Below are 26,531 nucleotides of genomic sequence, written 5' to 3'. Positions count from 1 at the left end.
AAGAAATTATTCCAAAATATAAAATGATAATAAAGATAAATTTTAAACACCTAAGTTTCTCTCTAAGCTTATAAAATTTCAGTTTTTATTTATGCATTAATGGTATGTGGACCATATAATTTCCTGGCCAATAAATATATTATGCTATTCTTTATGACACAATGTATGCTAGTCATTCAGCAAATTCTTACTAATCATGAGAACTTTGTAGTTATTCTCTCTGCTACAACTGACATCCACCCCTGATACTTTCCCCCCTTACCAATACCACTGGAATAATTTGTCTTCTGCAATCTTTTAAAATCGATTTAATAATTTTAATTCTTCTAATTGCCTAGGTACCATGGACAGGGTACCAGGGTAGGTTTGCAGTTGACCCTCGAATCATTACACATCAGGCAGCGATGGCATATAATATGAACCTGTTGCAGACACATGGACGGGGGTCTCCCATACCATATGGCCTTGGACATCATTCACCAGTTAGTATAGGGCAACAGCAAATTCAGCATCAGGAAAAGGATCAACATGAACAAAATCGAAATGGTGAGTTGTTTTTGCCATACTCAAATCATAAGTAGAATATGGGCTGAGCATGTCAATAACTACCAACTACAAAATTCCCTTAAAAAACACCATTAATAATACTAGTTAGGGGCTGTTCTCTGATAGAATATTTAATGTTTACATTTTAATAAGTTCAGTATTCAGCAGTAAAAGTTTGAGGCAGAAAAATGAACTTCTCTTAGATATTCTTTTTTTAAAAAAATTTTTAAATTTAATTTTTTTTTTTTACGGGGCAATGGGGGGGTTAAGTGACTTGCCCAGGGTCACACAGCTAGTAAGTATCAAGTGTCTGAGGCTGGATTTGAACTCAGGTACTCCTGAATCCAGGGCTGGTGCTTTATCCACTGCGCCACCTGGCCGCCCCGTAGATATTCTTTTTTTTTTTTTTTTTTTTTTTTTTGCGGGGCAGTGGGGGTTAAGTGACTTGCCCAGGGTCACAGAGCTAGTAAGTGTTAGGTGTCTGAGGCTGGATTTGAACTGAGGTACTCCTGAATCCAGGGCCAGCGCTTTAACCACTGTGCCATCTAGCTGCCCCCCATAGATATTCTTAAACAGAGTTATATGACAATAATTGATTTAAGATAGTTATTTTATCATATCATGGTCATTTCTGAGAATTTTTATTTTTATCTATTTTTATTTATTTATTTATTTATTTTAGTGGGGGCAGTTGGGGTTAAGTGACTTGCCCAGGGTCACACAGCTAGTAAGTGTTAAGTGTCTGAGGCCGTATTTGAACTCAGGTACTCCTGACTCCAGGGCCGGTGCTCTATCCACTGTGCCATCTAGCTGCCCCAATTTCTGAGAATTTTAAGAAAGAAGAAAACATCCATTTTCTATGTTTACCCTGATTTTTGAAATTACATTAAAACCCCATTATAAAATGCCTTGTTCCACCACAAAGTCCATTGTTTAGTGGCTTGTTCATGTGCTCCATCTTTATAGTGTTATCTAGAACAGTTATTGACATGCAAAACAAAAAGTTCCTTGTTCTTTTACAAGTTAGGAATCCTGCATTGCTTATTATGGTTACGATTTAATCTCATATGTAATGTTAATTTATCATAATAAAGTTGTATTTCAAATATCTTTAAAAAAAAAGAATATATCAGTACTATTAGGGTATCTATAGTGGACTGGAAGTCCCTATACCCTTCAAAAAAACCCTTAGTCTTTAGCGATTCATTGACTCTATTATGTATCTGTTTTTCTAAGGTAATTGTTTTTAATTCAGAATTGAGTTATGAGGAAATATATTAAAGAAAAAGTTCAAGGCCAACTTCTTTTTTTTACTTAAGATTCTATTTTCTTTAAGGGGTTCCTAAATTTTAAAAATTTGTGGGAATTGATTTGCTATCATTTAAATGGTAAGTTATCTTAGCACCGTACTTGATATTCATCTTTTTGTTGCTTGATCCTTGCAAAAGCATTACATTGAGTCAGGAAGACAGAAGGGAAAAGTTCCCTTCATATAAGTAATTTTGGTCTATCAAAAAATGCTGAGATAAATTTCAGGTTACTAGACCTGCAGGGATTAAGCATAAGTAAACCAGTGTAAATTTGACTCATTGACAATTTGACAAGAAGTTTTTGTTTAGAAGATTCCCTCTGTCAGAAGCAAAACTGGAACAAAAGGTGTCAAAAGTACAAAGGTTGTCCATCTCCCTCACAATATATTTTCTTTGAATTGAAAGAAACCTGGCTTCTTCATTTAAGTTCTTTGTGTCTCAGTTTCCTATCTGTAAAACAAGGGAATTGGAGTCAATGATCTTTAGAATTCTTGGCAGTTCTAAAATTCTGTAATTCTGTCCTCATTTGTAATATCCAAACTTATGCAAATTCGATTCCCTTTGAACTATGTCATTGTTTAAAATTTCAAGGAGAAAACATGGACAAGCACTTTGAATTAACAAAACATAAAAATTGAACAGTTAAACCTCATTACTGTAGTGTTCGCTAATATGGAATTTGAAATAATCTAGTCATGAGAAACATGAGTCTTATTGTGTAAAAAAAGTACAAAGTAATTTCTCCTATAGATATTGAAGGGATATTGAAGGATAAGAAAATTCAGATTAAAATCAGTAGATTTTTCCCTACTTGGAAAATCTAAAGTTGTTATGGCTCTGCCACTTATTGACTGTGACTTTGTGCAAGGCTATAAACTTCTCAATGGTTCACTTTTGTCTTTAAATGGGGATAATGATACTTAAAATAATTGGCTCACAGAGTTGTTGTAAGGCAAGTCCCCTATAATCTAGAAAGTTTATTAGTTAGTAATAAAACCACGGGCTCAGTAATTCAAGATTTTTTAATGGACTTAAAATGACCAACAGGTAAGGCTCACATATTAAAGGACTTTTGCGTTTGGGATACTTAATGAAATTTCATTTTTTTGAGATTTGTAATTTTTAATTAGCTTACTCATTTCATTTATTAGTATCCATTTATTTTTAAATTTATAATCATTGTTAATATAATTTGTATTTACTTTAAGATATATAATACCTTTGTTGTCAGGTGGTCCCATTATTTGTGATTAATGAAATATAATAATACATTTTAAAATAAAGCACTAAGCATTTACAAATGTGCTAAGATTTTGCTCAAATGGAATCGAGATAATGAATGTGCTATAGGTTTGGAGAGATTATTGTTGTTTTGCTTGGTACAGTTTTATGCATTAATGTTAACACTTTATGATTCAGACTTTGATCATGGGATTTGCTTTAATTAAAGATTTACTTTCTCTTGGGAATTCAACAAAGAAAGTGCAACTTTTTAAAAAATGAAAAGAACCAAATTGAAGTGGGAATATGAACCTAATCCTGGAATTTATGGACAATGACAAGCAGTTTCATTTCACACACAACTGAAAACAGTGTTTTCAATGTTCTCCTCCTCTCCCCCCCTCCTCTTTTTTTTCCCCCTTAGGTAAAAGTGATCCTAATCCTGGACCTGAAATTAATAAAATTCGTACTCCAGAGAAAAAATCTCTAGAATCCAAACAGGTATGCTGTTTACATGTAATAAATAGATTTTGCTTTTTGCTATCATAATCTTTTGTGGACATTCATTTACCTTTCATATTATTCCCAAGCATTTTCAAATCATTGTTACATTAGAACTTAGTAGGCACTACTCTATTTTTAAAATTTTTATTTATTTAAAATTTTTAAAATTTAAATTAAAATTTTTTTATTAGGCTCTACTCTAGATGGTGCCACCCATGATACTCATATATTTTTTAAAAAATATTTTTGGTTGGCTATTGTATTCTTTTCATCTTTTATCCTTGAGGGTTATACTTGTAAATATCAGAATTTGTTTTGGAAACATAGAACATGAGGGTATAGTTTGTTTTGTTTTGTTTTTTTTAGTGAGGCAATTGGGGTTAAGTGACTTGCCTAGGGTCACACAGCTAGTAAGTGTTAAGTGTCTGAGGCCAGATTTGAACTCAGGTATTCCTGACTCCAAGGTCGGTGCTCTATCCACTGCGCTACCTAGCTGCCCCTATAGTATTCTTAGTATAAAAATTCTGATCAAGATTAGACCTAGTTAAATTATTTTTTCACCTCTGATTATAGCCTCGTGTGATCAAATACGTTACTAAGAATCACTTTGGGGAAGGGAGGACAATTCTAATGGAGAGAGTGGAAAGATAATCCTTTGAAGAGAATATATTTTAGTCAGTCAAAAAGCATTTATTAAATGCTTACTATGTGATATGTAAAAGACTAAGGGATGAAAATAGGTAAAAAACATTCCCTGTACTCAAGAAGCTCGCATTCTAATATGTGTGAGCTCACATTCTGCATTTTATAAGTAAGTACAGTAGTAATCCCAGAGAGCAAGGCACTAATAGCTAGGAGAACTAGGAAGCCTCCTGAAAAAGATAGGATTGGAACTGAATTTTGAGGGAAGGCAGAGAAACGGAAATGCTGAAGTGAGGATGGAGAGAATTCCAGGGATGGGGGATAATCATAGAGTATGTGGGAGGGAGAGAAATGTTAAGAAGATTGAAAATATAGGAAGGGGCCATGTTATGAAGAGCTTTCTCTGTAAACAGAGGATTTTATATTTAATATAGGAGATAACAGTGAGTCACTGGAATTTATTTAGTGGTGAGAAGGGATACAGCCAGACTTACACTTGAGGAAAATAACTTGGGCAGCCATATGGATGGATGGAGTGCGGCAGGGAGAAACTTTAACTTGGAAGGTCAACCAGTAAGCTGATAGTCTAGGTGAGAGGTGATTTGTTTGGCAAACGATTCAGATGGGTTTTGCACCAGAGTGGTAGTAGTGTCATAGGAGAGGAGGAGGAATATATGGAGGAATATATCATAAAGGTGGAAATGACGGGACTTGGCCCAAGATTGGTTAAAGAGTGTGAGGGAGAATGAGAAGTAGAGCATGACATTTAGGTCTAGATCAGTGGGAGCATGGTAGTACCCTCCATAGTAATAGGGAAGGACAGGGTTTTAAGGTGACAATGACCTCAGCTTTGGACATGCTGAATTTAAGATGGTTTACAGGACATTAACTTTGAGTTGTTTTATTAGATTAGATTAGGCAGTTGGTGATATGGAATTGGAGATCAGGAGATAGGGTTGGACAATTAGATTTAAGAATCATCTGGATACTAGCTGTGTGACCCTGGGCAAGCCACTTAACCCTCATTGCTTACATAGAAGGGGAAGAGAAGAATGGCCAGGACAGAGTCTTGCTGGATCTTTAATATTCGTTGGCATGACCTAGATGAAGATCCAGTAAAGGAGACCGAGAGGAGCAGTCAGCAAGTTAGGAGGAAAACAGTAATGAAAATTGCTAGAGAAGAGGGTGATTACCAGTGTCAAAGACCATAGAGAACTCAAGGTTTTGCAGATTGAGAAAAGGCCATTAGATTTAGCAGTTAAAAAATTCTTAATAACTTTGAAAAGAGCAATATCAGTCTAATGATGAGGTTGGAAGGCAAGTTGCAGATACTGTTTCTTTAAGGCCTATGTTCTTAAGGAGTTTAGCTAAAGAAGGAAGGAGATAGATTGGATCATAGTTAGTGGGAATGAACAAGTCAGTTGAAGGATTTTTGAGGATAAAGGAGATGTGGGTATGTGTAGAGGCAGTAAGGAAGCAGCTATCAAATAGATATTGAAAATAAGTGAGAGTGGGAATGATAGAAGGGGCAATCTACTGGAGAAGACAGGATGGAATGGGAACACTTGTACAGGTAGAGGGGTTTTCCTTGGCAAGGAGAAGGGCTACCACTTAATGTGAGACAAGGGTAAAGGAAGATAGTGGTCAAAAGCTTATAGGTCATATGAGAAGAGGAAGCTCATGGCTAATGGCCTTATTTTATTTTTTTCTGTAATTTTTTTCTGTAAAATGAGACAAACTTCTCAGCTGAGAGAGTAGGGGGAGAGGGAGCAATGGGAGGTTTGAGGATGAAAAGTTTTGGAAGGAACTGCTGTGGTGAGTGGGGTAATGAATTCATTAGAATTGCCCGGCAGCAGTGAGGGCTCAGTTGAGGTTGTGTAACAAATTTGTAGTGGTCCCAGTCAGCAGTTTTGTGATTTTCTTCAGCTTTGTGCAGCAGCACATATATAGTTAACAAAGCAGAGAGTGGGAGTGAGCCATGTCTGACCTTGCAAGGGCAAGATTGATATGATATGGGGGTAAAGACCTCAAGAGAAGGGACAGTATAGCATGGAGCTGGTTCACGAAAGGGAGTTCAATATGGGAAAAGGAGAATGTAGTTAATGCAGGGGTGATAACCTGGACGACACACCATAGATGAAGAGCAGGATTTGGGGTTTTGGAACAGAGGGAGAGGTGGTATGACAGTAGATTATGATCAGATAAGGGAATTTCAAAGTTCATGAACCTTTAAGTTGTGCCTTTGTGGATGATGGCTGAGGTGGGGTGGAGTAGGTTGTGTAAAATGAACAAGTGAGGACCTGGGTTAGTGTGTTTTAGCAAGTATCAGTAGATAGGTTGAAGTACCCTTATATGATAGGAATTGAGGAAAAGAGAAAGAATTGTCCAGGGACTGAGGAAAGAAGGCAAATATCCTGGAGGTCAGTAGAAAACATACAGATGATTCATTACTTTTCAATGAAGCTCCAAGTCTTGATTTTCCATGTTCATTGATTACTGGAGTAGAGTTAAGCTGCAAACTCACTAAAGCTTTAAATCTCACTTCGGTTATTTTTTTAGTAGCCTTACAGAAAGAAGGCTAATAAATAGTGGAACAATCAAATGATATATATGTAAATTGCTTTACAAATCTTAAAATACTTTCTAATGTTGAATATTATTATTAGCAAAATGAACTTGTTTCATTTTCTTCTTTTCTCCCTGCCTTTACATTGTCTTTATTGCTAATCAGCAGTGACCAGAAGTCATAATCATGGAGAAAAAGAAAAGGAAAAGCAAGGGTACTGAGTAATTTATAATTGGCAGTAATCGTCCTTGAATAATTGAGCGTTGCACTCTAACTTTTTTTTTAACTTAAAAAGTTTACACTCTCTATCAGGTCATATAAGTATTCCCAGATTTTTCTGAAAGAATCATGCTTGTCATTTCTTATAGCACAATAGTATTCCATTACAATCATATACCACAATTTGTTTAGCCATTCCCCAATTGATGGGCATCCCCTCAATTTTTGATTCTCTGCCATCACAAAAAGAGCCACTATAAATATTTTTGTATAAATAGGTTCTTTTCCCTTTTTCTTTAATCTCTTTGAGGTACAGACCTAGTAGTGGTATTGCTGCCTCAAAGGGTATACACAGTTTTAGAGTCCTTTGGGTATAGTTCCAAATCATTTTCTAGAATGGTTGGGCCAGTTCACAATTCTACCAGCAGTGAATGTCCTAATTTTCCCATATCCTCTCCAACATTTGTCATTTTTCTTTTCTGTCATGTCAGTTTATCTAATAGGTATGAGGTGTTACCTCAGCGTTATTTTAATTTGCATTTCTATAATCAGTAGTGATTTTGAGTATTTTTTATATGACTACAGATAGTTTTGATTTCTTTTTCTGAAAACGCTTGTTCATATTCTTTGCATGTCAATATTCAGTAAACATTTATTAAGAATCTCCTATGTGCCAGACACTGTGCTAAGCACTGGGGGATACAAATATGAAAAAGAAAGTCCCCATCTTCAAGTAGCTTACAGTCTGATGGAGGAAGACAAACACACAAAAGAAAACTGAAAAGTTGTTGGGGATGGACTGGGTAGGGCCATGGGGCATGGTGGTGAAACCAAAGAAGTAAAAAATGAGTGTGGCTGGGTGAGAAATACTGAGCTTTTCTCTGGATTCTCTTTGTTTTCATAACCCTTTCAAAAGCATGTGCTGTGTTTTATAGAATCTATATTCTCATTTTCAGTTTTATTAATATCTTTTGTTTTTAGATCACCTTTATTTCCAAATATCTCTCCCTAGAGAGATATCCTTTCTAACAGTTTTTTAAAAGAAAAAAAAAAAGCAGAATTAACTAACACATGAACCAAGTCTGACAATATATGTAATATTCCGCCTCTAATTTCCCACTTCTCATAAGAAAGGAGGGAGTAGAATTTTTTTCTTTTCTTTGTGAATAAACTTGATCATTGTAATTATATAATGTTTAAGTTTGGGGATTTTGTTGTTCTTTTTCTATTGACATTGTTATAGCTCTATGTTGTTTTCCTGTTTTTGCTCTCTTCCATTTTGCATCAGTCACTTACTATGTTTTCCTGTGCTTTTCTATATTCATGTTTTTAACAATACAGTAATATTCCATTACATTAATGTATCATGACTTCTTTAGTTATTCCCCAGTCAATGGGGAAATCTACTTTTCTCCCTATTTCTTTGCTACTACAAAAAGTGCTGCTATAAATATTTTGATGTATTTATACAGGTATTTTCTTTTTGGCTTTGCCCTCCTTTGCTTGTATGCCTAGCAGTGGGATCTAGCTTAAAGGATGTGGACATTTTAGTCACTTTTCCTTTTTAATAAAGCATAATTGCAAATTGCTTTCCAGAATGGTTAGACCAGTTCACAGGTCTACCAATATTATATTAGTGTGCCTCATTAGATTGGGATTTTCTTGATATTAGACTGAGAGCCACTTGAGAGCAAAGACTGTCTTTTGCCTTTCTTTGTATCTCTAGTACTAGTACTTAGCATACTGCTTAGCACTTAGTAGGTACTTAATATTTTTTGACGGTTTTTCTACAACCCATCAGACATTGATCATTCCCATTTTTTGTCTTTTACCAATTTTCTGGGTGCAAAGTAAAGGCTCAGAGTTTTATTTTGATTTAATTTCTCTTATTAGTGATATTGAACAGTCTTTCATATATGTTCATTAATAGGTTGTAATTATTTTGAAAACTATTTGCTTCTAGTCTTTGACCACTATTGGAGGATGTCTTGGGGGGAGGGTGTATGTATGTGTGTGTGTGTGTGTGTGTGTGTATAAAATTTTGGATAACAGGATTTTTTCCCAAGATACTTGATGCAAATACTTTTTTCCCCAATTGGCAGCTTTTCTTCTTAGCCTAGTAACATTGATTTTGTTTGTGTAATTGATATAATCTATTTTATCTTTCTCTTCTGTGTCTTATTTGGTTATGGGATTCATGTTTTTAAGACTTTGAGGGCTCACAAAGAGGTCTATCATGTTTCTTCAGCCTGTATAATTTTTTATAGTGGGTTATGTTGTGAATTAAAAGTGAAAATAAAAACATACAATACTTAAATGTATTTCTTGCCAGCAGTATTTTCTTTACCTAATATATTTTCTACCTAATTCCTACAGTTGATTAAGCCAATAAAGGAAATACAGATTTTTCTTGAATACATTAAAAGTATTTGGCCAATCCTAGCAAGAACTATTTTATGCAATAGTAATATTTTATTTAAAATACTATTTGCTTTTTATTAGTTGGCTTAACTTTCTTTTCCATTTTTTATGATCTCTATGGGATACAAACCTAGTACTGGTATTGCTGAGTCAAAGAGTGGTATGCATAATTTTATAGGGATTTGGGCATAGTTCCAAATTGCTCTCCAGGATAGTTGGATCAGTTCGCAACTCCACTAACAATATATTAGTGTTTCAATTTTCCCACATCACCTCCAGCTTTTATTATTTTCCTTTGTCATATTAGCCAATCTGATAGTTATGAGGTAGTTCCTCAGAGTTGTTTTAATTTGCATTTCTCTAATCAATAGTGATTTAGAGCATTTTTTTCATATGACTATAAATAGCTTTAATTTCTTCATCTGGCAACTGCCTATTTATATCTTTTTGATAATTTCTAAATTGGGGAATGACTTGTATTCTTATAAATTTGATTTGATTCTCTCTATATATTTTAGATATGAGTCCTCTATAAGAAATATTGACTGTAAAAATTGTTTCCTAACTTTCTATTTTCCTTCTAATCTTGTTAGCATTGATTTTGTTTGTATAAAACCTTTTAAATTTAATGTAATCAAAATGATCTGTTTTCCATTTCATAATATTCTTTATCTCTTGTTTGGTCATAATTCTTCCCCTCTCCATAGATCTGAGAGGTTTCTTCCTCTCCTAATTTGCCTATGATGTTACCCTTAATGTCTAAAACATGTACTCATTTTGACCTTCTTTCGATATACAGTATAAGATGTTGGGTCTATGCCCTGTTTCTGCCGTACTAGTTTCTAGTTTTCCTAGCAATTTTTGTCAGATAGCGAATTCTTATCCCAGAAGCTAGAGTCTTTGGATTTATCAAACAGTAGATTACTAAATAGGTTTAACTTTCTAAGTGAATATGTAAAAACAATCTGATTGGTCTAAGAGCACCAAAATGAATAATTCTAATATGTAATACTAGAAATTGACAACAAAACTCATTTTTGGTATCAAGGTATTTTAAATGAGAGAATTTAGATTTTGAGTGTTAAAAGAATCGAATCTTCTGATAAGCCATGCTATCATATTAATTATTAATACATGTGTTGTATATGAAAGAAGAATAAGAATATCTAATTTTTTCACTAAAACTCACTGTGCATTTTTTCTCTATTATCTTACTCTATTTTTTTTTGAAAGTCATCACAATATCTAATTGTCTTAAAGTGAATGGTTTGACCTCAAGGTATTATTTCTGTAATTAAGATTTTCTTTTCATTCTCTCTAGAATGATTTAGAGTCAAATCTGCAGAACCGAAGTCCAGAAGCTCGCTCTAGTGTTGCTTATCCTAATTCCAAATTTCATCGCAAAGATAATCTCAACTCAAGACACCTAAACCTTCATCTTACTGCTCCCCATGCACAGTATGCAGTTCCTCATCGCCACTATCAGCACTTTTCCCAGCTACCAAGACAACCATTTCCAGTTCAACAGCCCCCAAATTTAAGTCAGCAGCAGAATCATTTCCCTGAGCAACCAACTCAAATACCACCTCAGCCAAACCAAGCAGTCCAGCAGCATAACCATTTGAATCAACAAACTCAGCAGCAACCCTCTCAACTCTCTCCTACATATCAAGCAGGCCCCAGCCATACCTTCTTTAATAATGCAGTCTCTCATCGACCACATTCTCCTGCTGTAGATGCAGTGATATCTGAACAGCACCCTCCTCCTATGTTGCACGAAGTTAACCCTCTGAGATCCATTGCACAACACAACCCAATGATACCTCCCTCTCACTTGAATAATTTCATTGAAGAAAATCCTCCAGGATTATCACTAGGGGAAGCTTTAGGTAAGTTTTATTTTTATTTTCCTCCAATATCTCTTAAGTTTCACTACTGAAAGTGAAAAGAGATTATTTACCTAATAAAGCATGCAATCCTTATTACTTTAAGGGCAGGATTTTTTCAGTTCTAAAAGTAATCCCACTAAGAATAGATTACTTACCATAATAATCTGGATTGTGCTAATAATTAATTTTACATAGACTGGAACATTATTAGAGTATATACAGTTTCTGGCAGATGAAAAACTTAGGTGAGTGATTTCATTCACTAAAACTCTTTTTCTTGTTGATAAATCTAGGGATTTCTTGCCTTCTTCCCAAAATTAACAGTAGCTATTACTGAATCTTTATGGGGAAATTCTGATTGTTGGCAGTAAAAGCTTTTAAAAAAAAATCCCCCTCCAACTAACAGTGGATATGGGTTACATTTTTTACAATTATTATTATTTTTTTAACAGAACGTATGCATGGAAATGTGGCCTTAGAAACATTAAGGCAACAGCAAGCAAGAATACAGCAGTGGAGTGAGCATAACGCCTATCTCAGTCAAGGCAGTCTTCCATATCCACACTATCACCACCCTCACCTGCAGCATCTTCCCCAGCAACCAGCTGGATTACATCAACAACCAATTAGGGCAAACTGGAAACTTGCCAGTAATGCAGAAGATGAAGCAGAAGCAACACATTCAAGGTATTTGAACATTCTTAGAAGTAGCTTCTGGAACAAAAATTCTACCAAGATATCCTTGAAAATTCTTGGAAAATCTAGTCCTTTTATTTTGAGTAGAAGTATTCTTTTTTTTGTGTGTGTGTGAGGCAATTGGGGTTAAGTGACTTGCCCAGGGTCACACAGCTAGCAAGTGGTAAGTGTCTGGGGCTGGATTTGAACTCAGGTACTGCTTTATCCACTGCGCCATCTAGCTGCCCCGAGTAGAAGTATTCTTGAAGGGGCAGCTAGGTGGCACAAGTGGATAGAGCACCTGGCTTGAAATCAGGAAGGCTCAGCTTTCTGAGTTCAAATCTTGCTGAAACTTACTAGTTGTGTGACCCTGGGCAAGTCACTTAACTATGTTTGCTTCAGTTTCCTCATTTGTAAAAAGACCTAGAAAGGAAGCGACAAACTACTCCAGTATCTTCGCCAAGAAAACTCCAAACAGGGGTTACGAAAAGTTGGACTGAAAAATGACGACAACATTCTTGTGAAGAAATTTTATAGTGTGGTATAAAAGGATATACTAGAGTATATCCTTCAGAATTAATTTGGTCGAAATTCCTAGAGAATTCACTTAGCCAAAACACTGTTTTTTAAGTATAGATTATGCAGTCTGACAATGACATGTATTGGTGTTTCTTCATCCCCTCACTTCTGGGGAAATATAACAGTCTCCTTGGTCATGTATATAATAAACATTTATTGAATTATAAAGGGCAGATGGAAACAGAAGTGAAATCAGTGATTAAAAGTTATTAATTCATAACTGTAAATATTATCTAAAAATATGGAATGCCATCTCTTCATTAGCACAGGTACCTAGGATCATATAAGAGTTGTCTAGAGCACTGAGAGTTTAGGTGACTTGGCCAAGGTCACAGTTATATGTCAGAGGCAGAACTTAAACCCAGGTTAGGGCTAGAAGGGATCTCAGAGGCTATCAAGTCCAGGCTGCTATTTTATAGATGACCAAACTGAGGATCATGTTAAGTGAGTTCACTGTTACACAGGCATGAAGCACCTAGGTGGCACAGTGGGTAGAGTACCAGCCCTAGAGTCAGGAGGACCTGAGTTCAAATGTGACCAGACGTGTACCAGCTGTATGTACCTGGGCAAGTCACTTAACCTTAATTGCCTCAAAAAAAAAAAAAAGATTTCACAAACTTTAGTTTTAGGCGAGGGTTTAGAATCCTGGTGCTTTGACTCCAGAGCCAGGCTGTTTCTCATGTACCTAATTAGATGCATTGAGTTTCCATCAGTTTAACTCCACAGCATCTCTCTCATCTGTTTCCTTCTTTTCATTCACATGGCCACTACAGGCCCATATTTTTATAAACAGCTTCCTAATTAGACTCCCAGACTCCCATCTTTCATTCCTTCTCCTATAATCCATTCTCCATACAATCTATTCTCCACACATTTGCCTAAATAGTATCCCATAAAATACAAGTCTTAGCATGCCATTCCTCTGCTTAAAATTTCCAATATTCCTTATTGCCACTGGGATAAAATAAAAACTATTCAGCTTGGCATTTAAAGCCTTTTAAATATCCAATTCTAACTTACCTTTTTAGGTTTATTTCCTAGTACTCCCCTTTACAATTCTGCCAATTGGGACTGCTTGTTGTTATTTTCTCTTTAACCTGACAGTTTTGGACTTTGGCTATTATAGTCCTGTGAGTTTTCATTTTGGAGTTTCTTTGGGAGGGTAATGGTGCATTTTTTCAATTTCTGCTTTTGATATTTGGTTCTAATACATCTAGGCAGTTTTCTTTTATAATTTCTTAAAATATGATATATAGGCTCTCTTTTGTTGTTGTTCATGGATTTTCATCTCATCCAAATGATTTTTGAATTACGTCTCAGTTTATTTTCCAGGTCAGTTGTTTTTCCTATGATACATTTCACATTTTCTTCTATTTTTTGCAGTCTTTTGACTTTTATTATTTTTTGATGTCTCATGGAGTCATTAGCTCTATGTTTCGATGAATTTTTTTCAGTAAGGTTTTCTATGGGGGCAGCTAGATGGCACTGTGGATAAAGCACTGGCCCTGGAGGACCTGAGTTCAAATCCGGCCTCAGACACTTGACACTTACTAGTTGTGTGACCCTGGGCAAGTCACTTAACCCTCATTGTGCCGAGCGCCCCCCCCCCCCCCAACCCAAAACCAAAACAAAGGTTTTCTACCTCTTTTACCAAGCTGCTAATTCTTTTTTCATATCTTTCTTCCATAGTTTTCATTTGATTTTTAAAATCGTTTTAGCTCTCTTTAACTCTTCTATGAATTCTAGTTGGGCTTATGTCAAATCTTCATTTTTCTTTGAGACTTTGCTTATAGATGTTTTCAAGTTTCTTCTGTGTTTGAATCTATCACCATAATAGCTTTTTATGGGGGGCAGCTAGGTGGCTCAGTGGATAAAGCACCGGCCCTGGATTCAGAGGTACCTGAGTTCAAATCCGGCCTCAGACACTTGACACTTACTAGTTGTGTGACCCTGGGCAAGTCACTTAACCCTCATTGTGCCGAGCGCCCCCCCCCCAACCCAAAACCAAAACAAAGGTTTTCTACCTCTTTTACCAAGCTGCTAATTCTTTTTTCATATCTTTCTTCCATAGTTTTCATTTGATTTTTAAAATCGTTTTAGCTCTCTTTAACTCTTCTATGAATTCTAGTTGGGCTTATGTCAAATCTTCATTTTTCTTTGAGACTTTGCTTATAGATGTTTTCAAGTTTCTTCTGTGTTTGAATCTATCACCATAATAGCTTTTTATGGGGGGCAGCTAGGTGGCGCAGTGGATAAAGCACCGGCCCTGGATTCAGAGGTACCTGAGTTCAAATCCGGCCTCAGACACTTGACACTTACTAGCTGTGTGACCCTGGGCAAGTCACTTAACCCTCATTGCCCAGCAAAAACAAAAAAACCCAGCTTTTTATGGATGAATCCTCTTTTGCTTGTTCATTTTTCTTTCTGATTTTGGATTTTATGTTAATGTTGGACTCTGTTCACTTCAGGGATGGGGGCCATGGGGAATGGTGTCTGGCTTCAGCTTTTTATTTTCTTCTGCTTTCACACCTCAGTGTGGGGACCTGTAAATTTTCATTGTTTTCAAAGTGGTATCATCCAGAAAGAGGTCTGTTTACTACTCTTGGTGTGAGCCCTGCAAGTTCTATCAGTTAGATTGTATATAGCTGAGTTTCAGGAGACTGTTGCTAGAGTTAGTCATTGCTAGCCCACTGAGAGGTTCTCCAGGTTCAGAGCTACTGAACTGGTGGCTCCCTTTTGGGCCCAGTCTCCTGCCCTGTTTATTTTACTGACATGGGCTGACAGAGCTGAACTACTTCTCTGCTCCTGGACTTAGAGCCATACACTTGTTTTTCTGGAATTTCTTCTTTCCTTAGTACTATGCTTGGGCCTTGCTCACTTAGACCATTCATCTCCACCCTGGATCTGGAATTGGGTAATGGGTTTTTGATCCTAGTGCTTGGTACAGAGAGGTCTTGTGAGTTCTCTTTCTGTCCAGGTACTTCTGCTGTGGAGCTCTATTTTTAGCTTCTTTTCAATCTTTTGGTGCCAAAAAGCTCCTCACCTTCACTACCACAGTGGCTACCTTGCACTTCGGACTAGCTGCTGCCCCAGTGTCTGCAGATCCTTCTCTCTGTCTTTCTAAGCTGTCTTGGGCTGGAAAAATGACTCACTGTAACTATAAATAACATTAGTGTTTTTCTCTACAATCCTTTCACATTTTCAGTCATTTTTTCAGTCGTGTCTAATTCCTCTTGACCCCATTTGGGGTTTTCTTGGCAAAGATAATGGAGTGGTTTGTCATTTCTTTCTCCAGATCATTTTACAGATAAGGAACTAAGGCAAATGGTGTTAAATGACTTCCCAGGATCACATAACTAGTAAGTGTCTTGAGGCCAGATTTGAATTAGGAAGATTCCTGATTCTAAGCCTTGTATACTTTCCACTGTGCCACCTAGCCACCCCCTCTTAACAATAGTAGGAGCTTAAAAAATGTTTTTGAATTGGTTGGTTTTTGTGTCAGAGTCATTTGAGTGATAGGCAGTTTTTCCTCCCCTCTTTCGGATCTGATCTAATATATGTTTTCTTCAAAGAGAGTGCCTGATGTTGAACTCTCTCCAACAACTTCTTTGTTGATTTAGTTTATATGTACTAAGGAGCTAAGCTATGACTTGTCCTATAACTAGTAGTGTCAAAACCAGGATTTGAATGTGTGTCTTCCTGACTCTTAAGCTCAGTATACTGCACAATACTGCCTTTATCTACTAGAGTAATGACTCCAAAAAGAAAATGATAGTTTTGAAAAATATTAGGGAGGAAGGGCCTGTCTTTTTTCAGGTTTTGGATAGTTTTTTGTGTATTTTACCCAAAACTTTTATCTAAAGTACAGTTGATTTTTATAATTTATATATAATTTTATCAAATGGATTTAAATATAAATTCAGTGCTATGATTTCATTTGCTTATGTGTATTGTGCTTATGAGACCATACATGTATTGTTTAATGCTTAAAATATTTAATGTGCAAAAGACTTTATGTTTTTCCTTTGTTATAACTTATTCTTTTTATCAGGTTTCAAGACTTACTCAGAGAGCTGGCTCATCATGATCAAGGTGAAACACGGGAGCTAAATGAAATGCCACCACCTCAGTCAAGACTTATGCAATATAGACAAGTTCAAACTAGAAGCCCACCAGCAAACCCTTCTTCTTCATCCAATTCAAACCATGGTGGCCACTTTTCTAACTTCAATGACAACATCAGAGACATTGAAATGGCCAACAATCCAGCATTTCAGCAACATCTGCCACCCCAAATATATAATCCCTCATTCTCAATACCATCTGAAAACCTTACCCCTCCTCCCTTGAAATACTTGCCCCCAGATGGATCCTGGACCTTTGCTAATTTACATCAAAGTCATTTAATGGGACAGGGTTTTCACTATGGTCTACCACCATTACCCCACAGACCACAACAGAACCCTTTTATACAAATTCAGAATCAACATGTGGTTGGTCAAGAGCCATTTCACCCACTGTCATCTCGTGTGGTATCTGCTTCTTCGCTCCACAGCTTGGAAGAGGTATAGTTACATTTTATCCCCTACCCCACCCCTCACTGTCTACTTCTTTATGTGATTGTGGAAAGGTAAATACTTAATGATTTCATGACTGTGATGGTAAGCAGCTACTGTTGGATTAATACAGGTTCGGCATATGATTTTTTGGGAGGGGGAGTAGAAGGTATTGAGTAACTTTTGCTAATTATTATTAGACTTCTCTAATTTTCTGTCCTCTCTTCTTATGATCCTTCAGAATTGTGATGTGACCATTATATTTGAAATACGAAGTCTTTTATTGCTGCTCTGGAAAGCCATTATATGTGTGGTTGCTGTCCCTTTGAGTGCTCTTGCCTTTTCTAGTGTGGAAAAACAATTTTTACTCTTTGATTTTTTTTTTCAATTCATATCACAGCTCTTAATCTGAAGTGATTTGAGCTTTCTAAAACTTTTGGAATTTCTTTGTTAATGGTTGGTTCGTGGTGTTTTGCTCACTTTGCTAACCATAGGACTCTCTTCTATTTCTAACTTGTATCAATGGGTTATGGATTCTGATGATCTAATTCCATATTCAGCTTTTTCAGGTGTTTAATGATAAATTAAATGAAAATTTTTGAAGTAAACTGAACGTCTGCCTTAAAATGTTTGCTGTTCAGCATAAAATATGTATGTATATATGGTAGTCTCCAATTTAATAGTGATAATTTTAATATCATTTCTATGCCTATATAAAGTTTTCAAAGTACTTTATACATTTTTTTATACAATGTGTCCCTAACTTGTCTTCCCAGCTTCACTGAGTATTACCCCCCCTTCTATACTCAGCAATCCAGCCAAACTGGACTGTTTGTTCTCTCTGTTCCTCACACGTGACACTCCATCTTCTTCTTGCTTTTTGGGTGGTGGTCCCTTATACCCAAAGTTCACTTTTTCCTTTATAAAGTCCTTCTCTTCCTTTAAGAAGCAGCTCAAACACCCTCTTCTTCATGAAACCTTCTCTGGTCCACCATGATTGCTAGTTACTTCTTTACCGAACTACTTTATATTTAATATTTTGTACATGCAGACAATTCTTTCTTTACATAAATTTGCATTACAGAGAATTTGCATTATGTAGAGATTTCTGGAAGAAAATCCTCATTCCCCCCCAAAATACCGATGTTAACTTTACTGTACAACACTGTGTGCGCTTGCTCTCTCTCTTTCTCTCTCCCTCCCTCTCTCTCTCTCTCTCTCAGCTCAGTGCTCCAGGGCCTCCTACCCCCACACCAAAAAACACCCCCAAAAAAAACCCAACCCCAAAAAATAAAGCAACCTTCCATGTGCAAGCAGAAGAATGGACATACAGAGACTGCCACTGCCACAACTGGGCTGGGGGCTTGGCTTGAGACCTCTGGTGCCAAGAGAGGAGACCTTTGTTTCTGCTTTAGAAAGATCAATTTTGATAGCTGAGGGGAGGATGGACTAAAGTGGGGAAAGACTCGAGGCAGGGAGACCAACCAAAAAGGTCTGATGCAATATTCCAGGAGTAAGGTGATGAAGGCCTGGACCAGAAAGGTGACAGTGTCAGAGGAGAGAAGAGGAAGTATATAGATGTTGTGAAGGCAGAAATGAGTACTTGGCTAAAGATTGGATATGGGTAATGAGAGTTAGGAGTCAAGGATGACATAAAGGGTGTGAGTTTGGGTGACTGGGAGGATGCTGATACTTTGACAGTAAGAGGGAAGTTATAAAGAGAGAGGACCTTAGGGGTAAAATGATGACTTCATTTGATTATTGAGTTTAAGATGCCTGATAGGATGTTGGAAATATGAGAATGGAGATCAGGTGAAGACATAAACAACAATGTTTAAAAAAAAAAAAAAGAGAGACAATAGTTTTTTGGGTTTTTTTTAGTGAGGCAATTGGGGTTAAGTGACTTGCTCAGGGTCACACAGCTAGTAAGTGTTAAGTGTCTGAGGCCGGATTTGAACTCAGGTACTCCTGACTCCAGGGCTGGTGCTTTATCCACTGCGCCATCTAGCTGCCCCAACAACAGTGTTAAAGACATCAGAGAACTCAATAATTCTCGGGATTCTGAGAAAAGACCATTTGGTTAGGTAATTAAGGGATTATTAATAACTTGTTGACAATTGGAAAGAGCAGTTTCAGTCAAATGATTAAATTAAAAGATTGCAGAGAGTTAAGAAGAGGATGAGAGGGGACAGCTAGATGGCGCAGTGGTTAAAGCACTGACCCTGGATTCAGGAATACCTGAGTTCAAATCCGGCCTCAGACACTTGACACTTACTAACTGTGTGACTCTGGGCAAGTCACTTAACACCCATTGCCTGCAAAAAAAAAAAAGAAGAAGAAGAGGATGAGAGGAAAGGAAATGGAGGCCTCTCTTGCATGTCCAGCCCCTGCATATTTGCCTTCTTTCTGTGCACAGGTGCCATATTTTTGTTCCTAGCCCTTGCTTGTTGCTCATCCTGTCCTTGGTGGAAATACCAAGGCTAGCTAGATGTATAAATTTGGAAGATTTCTGCATAGAGATAGAGACTGAGATAGAAAATATCATAGATGGAAGTTTGATGTCATTTTATAGGGTGTCATATAAATTTTGGCACTACCATAGAAGGTTGAGAAACATCAACAAGGGACAGTTGAATGTTTCAATTTGCAACTAAAATTGGAATTGGTAATTCCAGTAATACTGACACCTTTTTAAGGGCTTTTTCTGCTGAAGAGTTTTCAGCTACCCCTTTTTGCACACATTGAGCATCCTCTTATTTCTTGTGCTTTCTCTCCAGGAAAACAACGCAACAGTCAAAAGTTGGGGGCAGCTAGGTGGCACACTGGATAAAGCACTGGCCCTGGAGTCAGGATAGACCTGAGTTCAAATCAGGCCTCAGACACTTGACACTTATTAACTGTGTGACCCTGGGAAAGTCACTTAACCCTCATTGCCCCCACCCACCCCCCCCCCCCCAAAAAAAAAAAAGATTGCAACAATAGCAACATTTTACATGAGCCTCCTTTTGGTGGTTGCCCAGGTCAGGATAATTTGAGGGTTATTCAGAGTCAGATAGTTGACCAATGTAACACAGAGAAGCAGGTCCTCAGAAAATAAAAGGACTTAACAATGTTAATGATGATTTCATCAATTCTCATATATGTCCTGATTTCTCTTAGACATTTTCAGCTGAGGTGGCACATCTTAGAACATCATGGTTACAGGCATCACTGAACAGGGAATCCTTACTCATAGCAATCCCCATTTATTAGATTCTTAGAAGGAATAAATTGCAAATTTTAACATTTATAAAAATGAACCAGACTTTTAAATAGTAATGTCTGGTTTTATTAAACAGTTCCAGGAACATTTTAACCTTATAGATAACCAGAGTAATTTTAAGAGCGGGTTTGAAACATCACATACCAAGTATACATAACAAGACTCACATCCTCTGCTGCTTTCCATAAAATAACAGAAACAGCTTCACTGTATTGGCAGGTACAAACATCTGATTTATATAATTATTTGGTTCCAGTGACATTTTTCCTAGTTCTATATTCACTGATACTGGAATATAAATATAACACCCCAGCTGATGAAGATAACCCAGTCTTTGACCCTTATAGTCTAAACTGAGGTCTGGATTGGTCTTAGGCATTTTTGCTGACCAGATATCATCAAGTACTGAATACAGAGAAATATTGATCTGGGGGAGATAAGCTTTTATAATTTTTAATATCATAAATATAATTTTTGTCCTGGAGGAATAGCACATTTATAATAATATCTAGTTTTATAAGAAGTGTGATTAGAGCTTGTCCTATAATTGAAGACTGATCTCTTTATTCAATAAGATGGACAAAATCTATCCCTCAGTTTTAGCAAAATGGTTAAGAGCTTGGAGTGTTAGTAATGATTGTACCTGAGTGTGTTAGAAGGATTTTATGTTTGTGGATGGTGGCTGTGAACACTTAAAAAAAATTGCAGTCCACCATTGGTGATACAAAACGTAGTAAAAGCATGTATTCAGTGGCTCAGTTGTATGTGACCTCCCAATTGTATGTGATTGGTGTACAATTCAGTGCCACAAAGTACCATATGGCTGGCATTGATATGGGCTGGTTTACATGGTGAGTGTATTAATGTTATTCATAGGCTGCATCTGGTGCAACAAAACTTTCACATGGTATAATGATGATTTTACTCTGAATATTAATATTTGTATAGAGGAAAGGCAGGGTTGCTCCTTAAGCCCAATTGTTTTTTTTTTTTTGTTGTTGTTGTTTTTTGTTTGGGGTTTTTTTTTTTTTTTTTGGTGAGGCAGTTGGGGTTAAGTTACTTGCCTAGGGTCACACAGCTAGTAAGTGTTAAGTGTCTGAGGCCAGATTTGAACTCAGGTCCTACTGACTCCAGGGCCGATGATCTATCTACTGTGCCATCTAGCTGCCCCAAGCCCAATTGTTTTTAATTTAACTTTGGAACTTTTTATTTATACCTATGATAGTGAAACTGATACCCTGACACATAAGAATAATTTCAGAGTCACTTGTAAGAATGTTGGTACTATAGTCCATCTATTTATTCATATAAAAACAAGGTTACCACATGTACAGAGCTACATTTAATGGAATAAAAGGGATGTCCTCAACTATTGACAGCCAAAAAGAGGGTACTCCCTATTAAATTTAAAATATAAATCTAAGGTTTTAATGGGATGAGAGAGGAAAACATCTAGGAATCCCTATCGGTACCATATTGCAAACTCATCTAGTGATACCATATTGGACTTAGATCTAGTAGATTGGTTAAATCTAGCACATTAGTCGAAACTAGATAGTTACTGTCTTTATTTTATCCTGTGTCTCTTTTTCATTTTAAGAATCATATAGTTTATCATATAGTTCCCAAGAGTACCATTAGCCTCTCAGAGCAATTTTTAAAAGTAGCAAGAGATAGCTGAAAATCCCCCAAAATGACAGTATTGAACCTTTGTACCACCCTCTGTAAAATGAGAGGGATGAGTTTGCTGCCTTTGGCTGTAGTAGTGGATTTTGGACAAGTTAGATTGCTTGCTTCAGTGGATCTGAGTCAGCTTTCTCTCCATTTCCGGAGTGATATTGTGAGGAAAGAATTATGTGTGACCTTAAGCCAGAGGACCCTTGTTACATATTTAAATGTTTTAATGGAAAAAGAGTTTGGCAGTGAGGTGAATTTAATATATGCACCCAGTTATGTCTAGCCTCTCCTCATTTGGCCACTAAGATGAAAATTGGCTGGAGCAAAGTTTTCCTCCCCTCACTTTCTTTCTTTCTTTCTTTTTTTTTTTTTTTATTATTTTTTTTTTAGTGAGGCAATTGGGGTTAAGTGACTTGCCTAGGGTCACACAGCTAGTAAGTGTTAAGTGTCTGAGACCAGATTTGAACTCAGGTACTCCTGACTCCAGGGCTGGTGCTCTATCCACTGTGCCATCTAGCTGCCCCCTCCCCTCACTTTCTAACAAATACTTTGACTCCATTCCTTTCCTCTCGCTATCTTCTAAATCTGCATTCCACCTTCTGGTCTCATTCTTCAACTGAAACTGCTCTTTCCAAAGATACCAGTATTTTAATTGTCCAAGTGACTTTCCTTTAATGCTAATCCTTCTTGACATCTCTGAAGCATTTTAACTTTGTTGATTACTTTCTCTTGGACTCACTCTCCTTTCAGATTTTCATAACATTGTTCTCTCAGTTCTCCTTCTTGACTGACTGCTCATTTTCAGTTTTCTTTGTTGATTCTACATCCATGTCATTCCCAATTGTGAATGACCCCCAAGGTCATGTCCTGTGTCCTTTTCTCTTCTTTGTGTAGTGCTCTCACTTGGTGATCTCATGAACTCTCATGAGTTATCACCTCTATACAAATGATTCTGAGATTCATATTTCCACTTCTAGTCCTGCATCCTTTCTTGAAATCCAGTCCTGAGTCAGTAACTGCTTATAGGCTATCTCTAACTGGATGTACCACAGGCATCTCAGACTTAAAATGTCCAAGGCAGAAATCATTATCTTTCTCCTAAAGTTATTTATCTCCTCTCCTCTCCCCAAAATTCCTAATACTGTCCCAGGTACTACTAACTTCTTAGTAACCCAGGCTCACTTGATGTCCTTCTCACCTTTCACTCACTCTATATATCTAATCCGTCGCCAAATCTTGTTTCTGCTTTCCTGTCATCTCTCATATATTTCCCTTTATTTCCACTTACAGCTACCACCCTGGTAAAGGCTTTCAATACCTCTTGCCTGAACTATTACAGGAGCCTTCTAACGGATTTCCTTTACTCTTGCCTTTCCATTCTAAACCATTTTCCACAACAGAATGTCAACATGATTTTCCTAAAGTATGAGTCTAACCATGTTCTCCCCTCCCCTGCCCAATAAACCATAGCAGCTCCCTGTCCAGGTTCAGCTATAAAGGCCTCCCTTTAGCATTTTTAATTCTTAACAACCTGGTCTTTTCCAGTCTGCTTTAACTCTACCATCCTCCTTATGCTCTGTGATCTAGCCATCCTTACCTACTTGCTGACCCTCACATACAGTATTCCATCTTCTTTTCTTCATGTCTTTCCTTTCTACTTGGAATGCTTTCCCTGCTCACCTGCATCTCTTAGAATCCCTGACTTTTCTCAAGACTCAACTCTAATGCCATTTCTGCAGGAGACCTTTCTTGATTCCCCAAGCTGCTGAAGCTTCCCCTCAGATTATTTTCTGTCTACTTTGTATGGTGTACTTATTTATTTACGTTATCTCCCCCTTTAGAATGGTAGCTCTTTGAGGGCACAGGCTCTTTTTGCCTTTATATCCCATGTACTTAGTACAGTGCCTTCCACAAAGTGCTTAATAAATGTTGGTTGTTAGAACAATTGCTGAGGAGCAGTAGCATAATAGCATCAACCAGTCAACAAGAATTTAGTAAGTGCCTACCAAATGCCTGAAACTGCTAGGTTCTAGGGAAAAAAGTCACAGTCTTTGCCCTAGAGAAACATGCAATCTAGTTAGATAAGACATGTGCATATATAAATATGTGCAGAATAATTAGGTATAGATTGGGGGGTGGGGGCGTGCAGGGGAAGGCACCAGAAGCTATTGAGATCCAAGAAGGCTTCATGTAAAATGTGGCATTTGGGCTAAACTTTGAAGAAAGCTAGAAATTCTAAGAGGAACAGGTAAGAATGGAGTTTATTCCAGGCCTGGGAATGGGAGGTGGAAGGCTGAGTGAGTAACAATAAGAATGAGACAGACAGGATTGTACTGTGGGGGAAGGGGAGTAATAATGTGTAAGAAGATGAAATGGGTAGTTTGGGGTCAGATTATAAAAGGCTTTAATTGCCAAACGATGGAGGTTATATTTGCTTCTAGAATCAGAATGGAATCACTAGAGTTTGTTGAGTAGGGGGAGTAACATAGTCCAATCCTGTTTTAGAAAAATCACTGGTCACTGTGTGGTAGATGGATCAGACCAAGGGTGAGACTTGTAGTAGGGAAACCAATTAAGAAACCTTATTACAGTAGTCCAGGCAAGAGGTGGCTCTGAATTTAGAGAGAAAATGACAAATGCCACAAATACATGGAAGTACATTTGGTGAAGCCTGACAGCTGATTAGAAGGAAAGTAGTTTGAAGGAGAGTGAGGAGTTGAGGAATAGAGTACCAGACAAAGTGGTGATGCTTGGTGACTGAAAGAACAGTAGTACATTCAAGAGAAATAGTGAAGCTTGAAAGAAAAGAAGAAAAGGATCCCTTTGCAAGATGAGGTTATAGGACACCAATTCAATGTTTGGTTGATTCAGGATATCATACTGTATATATATTATACCAATTGTTTCTATAAATCATTGAGATTACTTGACTACAATTATTTTGAAAGGCTTTTTTTATTGACATGTCTTAACCATTACCTACATATGAAGCATGTTAATGTGAATAAAAGGAGTTGTTAAGTTGTGGAATTTTGGTTTTTTCCATATAGAGATAACCTTTCAGAACCCTTTGGAGGCTGATTAATCTGGCCTGGTTAAAAATGATATTGTATTTCTGACATATTTCTTCCTGTGATTAAGTTAGGGAACTTTCTGGAGAGACATTATCTATTGCTAGATATTGTCACAGGTGAAAGGATGCTGCCTTCCTCAGCGTGAGATCGCCTAATACTAGCAATTGCCACCCCAGGCTCACATTTTTCTTTACTTCACAATACATAGTACAAGCAGATTAAGTTTTTTATTTTGGTTAAATAAGTAAGTAAGCTCTAGGTAATAATATTTTACTATAACTAATCACTGTTACTATGGTGAATAAAGTGTCATTTTCATATTTAGAAATTTTAATTTGGTTCATTATCAAAGACCTTTCTGTATAAATTTTGATGAAAATAAATAAAAACTATATATTCTTTCTCCAAAGTATATTGCTCTGTGAGCCTATATATCTGGAGAGAGCTCTGTAGAGAATAAGGAGAGAAAAAAATTAAACAACATAATTCTTTGAGGACCAAATGTGATTAGGTTTGTGTTATGATATTGAGATATATTTGTTTTCTTGCTGAAAAAAAAATAAACCAAAAGCAAGATATTTATAAAGTCTCTGTTTGGGAGTAAGGATTTTTAACCTTCTAACTATAATGAGGTTAAATTTAATGCAAAAATAGTCATGACTTGATTTAGTTATGATCAGACCAAATTGTATAGTTATTTTAAATGGGCTTTCTCTTTCTCTTCCTAATATTTTTTTTGGTGAGGCAGTTGGTGTTAAGTGACTTGCCTACGGTCACACAGCTAGTAATTGTTAAGTGTCTGAGGTTGGATTTGAACTCAGGTCCTCCTGAATCCAGAGCCGGTGCTCTATCCCCTGTGCCACCTAGATGCCCCCATTATCTTTCATGAAATTATGTTAATGTGAATAAAAGGAGTTGTTAAATTGTGGAATTTGTTTCTAGAATTTGTTCTTTGACCCACCTATTCTTTAGGATTAGATGATTTAGTTGCCAATTAATTTTTAATCTTTACCTCAAAGGGCATTTTTTGAATGTAATTTTTTACTTCATTGTGGTTGATAAAAAGATGCATTCAATATTTCTGCTTTTTTTTGCATTTGTTTGTGAGGTTTTATGCCCTTTATAAATATGTGGTCAATTTTGTGAATGTGATTATACGCAGCTTAGAAATAGGTATACTTCTTTCTATTCCCATTCAGTGTTCTCTAGAGCTTTAGTATATGCAACTTTTCTAAATTTCTATTCAGGTCATTATCTTCTTTCTTGTTTATTTTTTGAATTGATTTATCATGGTCTCAGAGAGGTAAATTGAGATCTCCTAGTATTATAGTTTTATTTTCTTTTTCTTCTTGTAACTCATTTAACCTTTCCTTCAAGAATTTAGATACTA

General features: G+C 36.7%; 1 protein-coding gene across 1 annotated transcript in view; it reads left to right on the top strand.

Moving 5' to 3' along the window:
• Positions 1-26,531, top strand: part of HELZ (helicase with zinc finger) — a 272,879-nt gene that overhangs the window by 230,158 nt on the left and 16,190 nt on the right. The window contains 5 exon segments of the mRNA XM_044001827.1: positions 339-546; positions 3,502-3,578; positions 10,751-11,318; positions 11,771-12,005; positions 16,624-17,137. Coding sequence (XP_043857762.1) covers positions 339-546; positions 3,502-3,578; positions 10,751-11,318; positions 11,771-12,005; positions 16,624-17,137 — 1,602 coding nt within the window.

Source organism: Dromiciops gliroides, chromosome 4 (assembly GCF_019393635.1).
Source record: "Dromiciops gliroides isolate mDroGli1 chromosome 4, mDroGli1.pri, whole genome shotgun sequence".
NCBI classification, from domain to species: Eukaryota; Metazoa; Chordata; class Mammalia; order Microbiotheria; family Microbiotheriidae; genus Dromiciops; species Dromiciops gliroides.
This window is presented reverse-complemented; position numbering and strand designations above follow the sequence as displayed.